Source organism: Sinocyclocheilus grahami, unplaced genomic scaffold (genome assembly GCF_001515645.1).
Source record: "Sinocyclocheilus grahami isolate Dianchi unplaced genomic scaffold, SAMN03320097.WGS_v1.1 scaffold104.1, whole genome shotgun sequence".
Classification (NCBI taxonomy): Eukaryota; Metazoa; Chordata; class Actinopteri; order Cypriniformes; family Cyprinidae; genus Sinocyclocheilus; species Sinocyclocheilus grahami.
Window position 1 is genome coordinate 6,431 of NW_015505283.1, and position 9,271 is coordinate 15,701.

Below are 9,271 nucleotides of genomic sequence, written 5' to 3' on the forward strand. Positions count from 1 at the left end.
AGAAAGAAAGAAAGAAAGAAAGAAATATAATAAAAATATAACAAATAAATTCATAAATGAATCACTTATTTGTAGAAACAGACTCCCAAACCAATCACCACATTGTTATTCTTTTTATTCAACGCAATGGGAAGTGAGCCTATAACAAATTACACTTGATGTTGAGAATTTAATTTAAACATATGATTTTCATGAGTACTTTAATAAAAGCCTATACCGCTGTGATTTTTCCGTTCATAATAGTGAGTCACATTCATGAATCATCTTACAGATTGGCAGTGCTGATAACAAACCCTGTTCTCTTCTGAACTCAGGCGGGGAAAAAAAAGACTCCGGCAGAACATGGCGTTCAAACGTTTTACTCTTGACTAACAACTCAACATGTTGTTTGTTTTGGATGTGTTCTTGGCATTCATATTAGAACTACACATCCTGTTTGATTGCTCTGGTCGGGTGTTTCCAGGGGGGATTGTGGAAGGAGACGGAAGATCAGAGACATTGCCGCAGGTGACAGAGTCTCACATAAAAGCATCATCTCTAGAGAGCAACAGGAGGGAAGGGAATAGAATAACAGAGGATTTTAACAGACCTGAAACTGTAAGACTCTATAGTCACATACCAGCTGAGCCAATCTGAGCTGATGTTGGACTGCAGGTAATATTGAACACAATTCCTATCATTCAGTCAGCACTTTCAATCATCAGTACATCCTTGAGCCAACTCAGATGAACTGAAAATTGACGTTTGATGGAATCTGGAAAAACAAAGCTGTGGTGATTGAGATGTCAGTTTTAGTGTGTTTCATCAAATGAAACTCCTCCATTGAGAGTGAACATCACTAGGACTGTCATCTGTGGTCATTCTAAAGCCATCTTCTTTCTTCTCCACAAGATGTTTTCTGTTTTGTTCTCACACTGAAACACAATTTAAGATATCACTTGTTCTGGAGAAATCTGGGGTTAAAGGAATAGTTTACTTTAAAAAAACAACAATTCTGTCATCATTTTCCCGTCACTGCAAACCTATATGACTTACTTCATTCTGGAACATGAAAAAAAAAAACATAAAACATGTTTTATATATATATATATATATATATATATATATATATATATATAGTTTCCTAACACTTTTATTATATGAAAACATCTGAAAGGATATTCTTTAATATTTCATTTTCCATGGAAGAAAGAAACGTCTTTGGAAAGAAATGCATCTTTAGAATGACATCCGAGTGAGTTAATGATGACAGAATTTTCATTTTTGCCTGAATTTTTCCTTTTAAGTATCTTGCATGAAGGATTTAGGTTATGTATCTCCTCTTGTGGATCTATATTCCTTCCAGTCCCGATCTTTGACCACCTTCTGATTGCCAGGGCTGCACGTTCTGTACCAAAAGCATAGTGGATCCAAACAAACTTCATATGAGGACTGAGATTTGTAAGTGTCATGAAGTTCTGACAGTCAATATCTGACCTGCTAGAAAATGAAGTTGTGAGAAAAGAGGGGCATCAAAGAGCTCCTCATCCACACGCAATCACACAGGCAGTCACCCTCTTTATCTTACTGTCACAGGGATGTCAAAGAGCTCATGAAAGAACAAAGAGGAAGAAGTGGACTCTTTCTGGACTGAGATATTGAAGCCCACTCACCTGTTTCCTGTCCTTTTGTGCAGGAGGAAGCAAGGCCCTCGAACGATCTGCAATTTTCTGTCATTGAAAATAAAAAAAATTACATTAATATGCAAATACAGCCAGGCATGTGACAGCAGCTGAGCTAAATAGAAGTTCAGTGGATTCTTTTTTCAACGGTTTACATTATTGCTGAATGAATGGGCTGCACACATATAGTCGAGGAGACTGGGGACTATTTTAAAACTAAATGTCTTACAACATGCAGTTGTACAGCACATGATCAACAGGGTTATTTCTCTGGCAGGAAAAAAAAAAGTGCAATTGCTTCACTTTGTGAGAATAAAACATTTTGAGATATAAAACCTATTTTGAGTATCGTATTTCTGTCCAAAAGTATGATAACAACTACTTTTTTTATATATGCTCACTGTCGCTGGAAACTAAAATACACAATTTTATCTTGTGAGAATGGAGGCAATTTTAACTAATTACAATGTTTTCAATGTAAGAAAACATCTTACACTGGACATGGCATTTGTCATGTCATGACGCGCCACAACAGCTAAAGTCTGTCTACACTGGACGACAAAACGACAATTACAAATCATTTGAGGTGTGTTCCATTCAACCGTAAGTGGACTGCGAAGTGGACTTCACAAGAACATCCGCCTTCTTATGTGAGATTCCAATCCGAAGGGATTGAACTTGTTCAGTTCAGAGGGCATTGCGAACGGCATAGGGAATAAGGGAACATCGATACATCACTTCACAGAATGTGGAGAGTCACCCAACTGTCATTGCACACCGCGTCACCAGTTAGAAGTAGCGATTGAGCAGAGCCATTGAAAGCGTTTTTTTAAAGGCTCTGCAATGGAGGGGTTGCAATAAATGTTGTTATTACTATACAAACTAGAGCAGGGCTGCCCAAACTCGGTCCTGGAGGGCCGGTGTCCTGCAGAGTTTAGCTCCAACTTGCCTCAACACACCTGCCTTTAAGTTTCCAGTATGCCTAGGAAGACCTTGATTAGCTGGTTCAGGTGTGTTTAATTGGGGTTGGAGCAAAACTCTTCAGGACACCGGCCCTCCAGGACCGAGTTTGGACACCCCTGAACTAGAGTATTTATGAATGGTTATGGCAATGAATGTTACATTTGCATATTGTATTGTATGATTAGATGAAACTAAGTTAAATCGCATGGGAAAGAAAGCGCTCAAGATTAGACTTCTACAATCTGTTAATAGTCCAAACATAACTTTTGAAAATATTTATTAGATACACAATTATATATGTATTTTATATATATTTAAATTTGAAAGTAAAATAAATTACAATATTTGTTATATCATAATCTGCGTGACTACGTTGCCTTTCTTTGATGACATTCTAGGGCGTTCCAAATGAGCGATTATTGTCAGCGAAGTCCACTTCAACGAATATCCCGTGCTAAGTGAGTAGGGAGCAGTGAACACTGCGTAGGGACCCTGTCAATCGGAATGCACCTTTGTACTTTGTGGTTTTTGAGGTATCAGTTTACTCTCAAGGATTTGCCGTGTTACGTCGCATACACTGTAGACATCATCACTGATTATAATGGGATCTATTGTCTTTTTTCGCGATAAAACAAAGATTATCGGAGTATGTTTTACAAGATACTATTTAAGTTTTTCTACTTCAAAATTTCAAGTTTAAATCAATTAGTTACTTGCTGTTTGTTTGGAATTGTTTGTGAAATTTGCCAGCAATTTTTGAGTGAAAATTGTTTATACAACACATTTATTTTTCTTTATAGCTAAAAGAAAAAAGTACCTATTGAGTAATATTAATTTGCATTATTTCTAATATCAAGATTGACAGCTGTTGCAGAAAATTTTACAGCCCTAATCACGTTTGTTATTTTGTGGACAAATAAAGGAAAGCCAGTGTTTCATGTGTACCTTCTGCAGGTCTCCATAACGCTGCACAGAATCGGATAGCTCTGTTTTGAGTCTTGTCAGACGAAGCCTGTCTTGCTGTGAGGAAACAAAATAGCATGATTTTAAAATGAACGTTGGTTCAGTTTAACATCGCCATACAGTAACTTTACCGTGACAACATTTTATTTTTGTCAGTACAAATGCCAGTGGAATGCTTCATGATATAAACCACCATCGCTGGCTATACTTATATAAGAATGATTGTTCCAGCAAAGAAAGAAAAATGAGAGATGCAGAGAAGATTTATTTTACCCGTGAAGACCCGCTGATGATGTCAGTGAGTTGTTTAACAAGTTGGCTTGTGCTTGTTATGACTTTATTGGTTTGCTGCTGTGTGGAATGTCTGAAAGAGAGGGAGAAGAGTGAGAAGGGTGAAAAGACAGGTAATCATGCTTTACAAACCACAGAAGACGATTCAAAACGATTCATTAACTATCCCAAGGTGCAATGCTCTCCAAGCTGGGCTAGGTTTACAGCCCTATTGGATGGATTAGACTCAACCAATTAAGTAAATCAATATTAATGACTGTGCGGCAGAGGAACAGCACTGTGCAGTGAGGGACTGTGTGTCATGACTGCAGAGCTCAGATGATGTCAGGAAGGCTTTAGGCTCCAGGCAGGAGTCAATCTGCCGCCCCGGAGGAGAAGCAAAGGATTAGACGCTGTGTACAGAGACAGCAAATCAAACGGAGGAAAGGTAGCACAGCGCACTGAGAGGTTTGCTGTACCGAATGTATTAATAGAGCAGAAGAAATCAAGATTGCATAAATTGGGTTTATGGAGGGTAATATTTATGATCGCATACATAAACGGGAAGAAAGAGACCAATCCACAGTACTGTCTAACATTTGCATAAGGCTCCAGACCAACAGGGGGTCCCTAAAGGGTTACAGTAACGGATCATATTTACTAGATTTCAGGGTTGTGATTCAGATTTTAATTGAGAAATTTGAATTGGCGTGGCAAACCAGATGCAGAATTGCAATTAAAATTTAAATGGAAATAAACTTAAAATGAAATGCAAAGTTTTTCAAATTTTGAATGTTGGCTTGACAAAAAGTTTTAGAGCTTAAAAAGCCTTGAAGTTTTATAAGGTATATAGAGTATACAGACAGATGCATTACCTTACATTTCTTTGAATTGACAAACAATTCCTCTTCCTGTCATGGTGATCCAAACTGAAACTGTACAGACAATTTGATTCAAATTCACATTCATGTATTGAAAGGAAGCCAAATCTTTAATTCCGAAATTTGTTTTATGCCAAATAATACAGCAATGTCAAGTTTAGGTGCTTGCAAGTTAAAAATGTGATATGTTGCACATAATGTCTATTTTAAACCATTGACCAATCAAAGCAATCTAGGGGTGGGATAAATGCTGTATGGGATTTCATGCACCCATAAGTGCGCCTTTGGTTCACTTCTATTCCTCCATCTAGCCATTTTCTTAACGCTAGAATGCTTTCTATGTGAAGAGCCCCTGAGACATCCGTGCCCTGGGTACGTCAATGTCATAATCCATCTCTGGAATGGGGGTGAAAAAGGAGGAAACGTGGCCCAAAAAAGACCGGAAAGGAGGCAAAAGTGAGAGAATTAAAGACATTGAAAACTTGAGCCTGGCTGTACATTATTTGCAGTTCTGAGCTGGATGGAAGATAGAAGGGAAAAAGGGGCCAACGGGTCAGAAGCTGGTGAGCAAATATAATCTCCTGATAGAAATTCCGCTTTCTCCTCATGTGGAGCGAGGGGTTTGGATAAGACCATTGATTTAGTGTCTGTGCCCTGCTCCGTCTGATCCCTTCCTTTAAAACTCAAACCAAGACCACCGGCCATAGTCCCTCCTGGTCCCCAGAGATATGTGGTGGTGAACGTGGGGCCCACCTCCCACTCAAATATTGATTTAAAAAGCGAGGAAGGAAACGAGGAGAGAGGCGTCAGGCAGAAACATCTCTCGCGCATTCGTTATGGGTGGGGGCATGTCACTGTCGTTCTCAGTCCACAAGAGAGAAACGAGACCAGTCGAGCGGAAAAGCACCTGTAACAATAGCGGTGGCAGCAGTCGTGCTATGTGAACAAAAAAACCAGAGGTCCACAGTGAACATTCTAATCACACACACCAGAGAATAGGGGAACGTGGCTGAGCAGTTCGACCATAAAGCTTAACTTTGGGCACTTTTTTTAACCTTATCGGGCCATTTCAAGGCTGAACATGAGCAATGACTCACTCCTCTACAGTTCTGCATGCATGGACTTAATATTGCTGGCTGAGATTTTTGGAGAGAGCATAGTTTCTCCTGCCTAAAAGTGTACTACAATGATGGCTAAAATGTAAAAACTTTTTTTTTTCTCCCCTCCAGTACTTTTAATTTGAAGACCCCTCCTGGCATTGCTAATCTGGAATAACATGGTGAGTCAATAATGACAGATTTTGGTGAACTATACCTTTAAGAAGTCGACAATTTGAAAATCACAAGCATCACATGCACCAACACAACACTGACTGAGGCATAGACAAAAGGTCAGCGTGGCATCATTTGCATACGTGTTATGCCATTGCCAATGTCACATTAGCAGTAGTTAACCTGGTGCCCGAGATAACAGAACATAAATGTCCTCTGTGAAATGCAGTTACTGAAAAAACTGACGAATATTCAACAAAGAAACAGAGGCAGAAAAGACTAGGGGGAAAGAAAAAAGACCAGAAGGACAAGGCCAGGCCACAGAAGACTTGCTTTACTCTATTTAAAACCAATCCAATCGGAGGAGGGAAGAAAGTCCCATTAGGACAAAAAAAAAACAGGAAACAAACCTCTGGTGAGAGACATTTTTTGCTGCCTGTGATAAATAAAAATGTAACTGCTATAAATCGTTTTATAACTCAAGAATAATGCCTTGGTTTAGTCATGGCAGTTGTACAAATAAAGCCCTTTGAAACGTCCATGACTCAACCTCATTATATTGCACACTGTGATCCACAGAACACCTTCAATACGCCCTCAATGACAGCTTCCTGTGTTCCCTCAACAGTAACATGTGAAACTCAATATGGCCTACACAATCTCAAGGGTCACCACGCAGCGGTGGAAAAGTTCTGTTATTACTCATCCCACATATTCAAAATCCAGCAGTTTATTTCCCCGAATGCTGTTTAGTCATGGTCCGCATTTAGCATGTTTAGTGTCTGTTGAGTTGGCAGAGGAGTATTTGAATCTTCCTCTGCTTTGACTGCTACTGGAGATCATTGAGTGAATCTATGAGAAGATGGAAAATGAGGAGGCCAAGGCCAAACAGACAACGATAGACATGGTAATGGCACAATTGGAAGCCATGGAAAACTTTCAGATGCTTACTTACACTCTTAAAGGGGTCATATGATGTTGCTAAAAATAACTTTATTTTGTGTATTTGGTGTAATGAAATGTGTTTATGCGGTTTAAGGTTAAAAAACACATTATTTTCCACACACTGTACATTATTGTTTCTCCTCTATGCCCCGCCTTTCTGAAACGCATCGATTTTTACAAAGCTCATAAAAAGTGAGGTGTGCTGTGATTGGCCAGCTATCCAGTGCGTTATGATTGGCCGAATACTTCAAGCATGTGACGGAAATGTTACGCCCCTACCATATTGTGATGATGCCCTGTCTGGCCGGAGCGACGATTCAAAAACATGAAAACCCATTATAAATGAGGCATTCATAGCATCCAGTGGGGACATAATTATGGATTATAATGACTTATACTGTCTTTTTACGCGTTGCGTTGCATCGCGCTGCGTAAATATAAAACCATGTCTGCATTTGTGATCGGAGAAAGGACAAACAACAAGTGTTACTCTACACTGCCCAAAACTCGTGTTTGAATCATCAGTGGCAAATTCTTTAAATATAAAAAATTTACTTACAGTCTGTGAGTCAGAACAGCCGGCATTGTAGTCTACTCTACCAGGATCAGGAAACGTCCTCCATAAAATGAGCTGCACACATCTGAATATTTGGGTTGAAGTGTTCTGGAACAGTGTTGTAAATACAACTTAACCACTGATTTCTAATCGTGTCCATTTTTGGAAGGCCAAACAAAGTAGCTTCGCTTTCACAACGAAACACAACATTACACACGGCAGCCTAGAGTGAGCGGTGGCGGCCTAGAGTGAGCGGAGGCCGGTGGGCTTGAGAACGGCGCGGCCGGCGGATTCGACGAAGGACCATCCGGAGGGCTTGCGGCAACCACATGTGACGACCCCGGGCTGGACTCCGCTTCATCCACGGTGAAAGCCGACCCAGCGATCCACAGCGCAAAGTTGTTGTATTTCCTCAGCAACCAGCACGGATCAGCTCTAGGCATGACGAAGCGGATATCGTCCTCTTTTGGAAGGCCAAACAAAGTAGTTTTGCTTTCACAACGAATCACACAGTGCCTTCATGACATGGCGGCGGCAACAATACTACAGCGAGAATAAAAGTTACGCCTTCTTTCTTTGCATGAACATTTGGGCAGCGTTATGCAAATCTTTCCACATCGTGACGTAGATATGTGGGGGCGTGTTAGAACGAGCAATTTTAGGTAGGTGTGGCTGACTCTTAACTTTTATAAAGAATATCTCTTTGGATTTTAAACTTTAGTCTTTGCAACTTTACAGATCTTCTTTATGCAGGGAAAATTTAAATCGAATCATATGACCCCTTTAAAAGTGTCCAAAAAAAGGGGTTTTCAAAGCAATGCCATAGAAGAACAAGTTTTCAGGTTCTCCAAAGAATGTTGCAAAAAACAGTTCTTAAAAGAACCATTTTTTTCTAAATGTGAATAATCTAAAGAACTATAAAAATCTTTTGTGAAATTGAAAGACTCCATATTGGCATTGATGCCAATGAAGAACCTTTAAGATTGTATGGCAAAGTTCACACAAACACACTTGTGTTTGATTTAGAGATAAACGTCTAGTAGGGGGAAGTTGTCACATGTTTGTAGTTGATTACAATTAAAAAAAAAAAAGGTTTTCCACAACAATCACTTCATGAATTTAATGTTTAAATTCTGATGAAAAGCATATAATAGCCCTGCTTTAGGGCACATAGTCACATAAGCTAAACATGAATTTAATAATTAATTCAAGACTAAGGTATGTATGCAAAAAGAAAACCCTGAAAAATATTGACTGGAGTAAAAAGTGTGACAGCTTCCCCCAGTTTCGCCCTCTGTGCAGTTCTGCAATATCTCACACTCACAATCTTAACAGACAAACTTTGTAGTTCCACGCTGCCTTGCATAACCTTTACAAATCTAATTTCAAATCCTGACTTGATACCTGGAAGTCAGAATGTAACACAAAGATACTTGTTAAAGTGACTAAAAAGCTACTTCTCTCCCTCAGATGTGTGATGTACTGAGGTCATGCTGTGTGAAGTCTAGAGGGTATTTACTTTTGTGAGTTTTTATTTAGTTTTAGACAGCTGTGTAAGGAACACAATGTTTTTTTCTTTTCGTAAGGTGTTTCATTGTATTTCTCACATCACTTCCTCCCTGTATTGCTCAGCTTGTTTCTCAGCCATACAGTATTTACAGCCTGGTTTTATTGTCTTATTTTTTTAAACGCTTCTTATTATTTGACAATTTCAGAACAAAACAAAAAAGACACACACACACACACACACACACACACACA

At 39.2% G+C, this 9,271-nt stretch overlaps 1 protein-coding gene across 1 annotated transcript in view; it reads right to left on the reverse strand.

Moving 5' to 3' along the window:
• Positions 1-314: 314 nt before the first annotated feature.
• The window catches only part of LOC107588472 (t-SNARE domain-containing protein 1-like), a 68,278-nt gene continuing 59,321 nt past the window's right edge, over positions 315-9,271 (reverse strand). Inside the window, exons 5-8 of the mRNA XM_016276573.1 lie at positions 3,861-3,951; positions 3,570-3,644; positions 1,653-1,709; positions 315-537 (exon numbers count right to left, since the gene is read on the reverse strand). Coding sequence (XP_016132059.1) covers positions 532-537; positions 1,653-1,709; positions 3,570-3,644; positions 3,861-3,951 — 229 coding nt within the window. The 3' untranslated portion in view covers positions 315-531. The remainder of the gene's footprint in view (positions 538-1,652; positions 1,710-3,569; positions 3,645-3,860; positions 3,952-9,271) is intronic.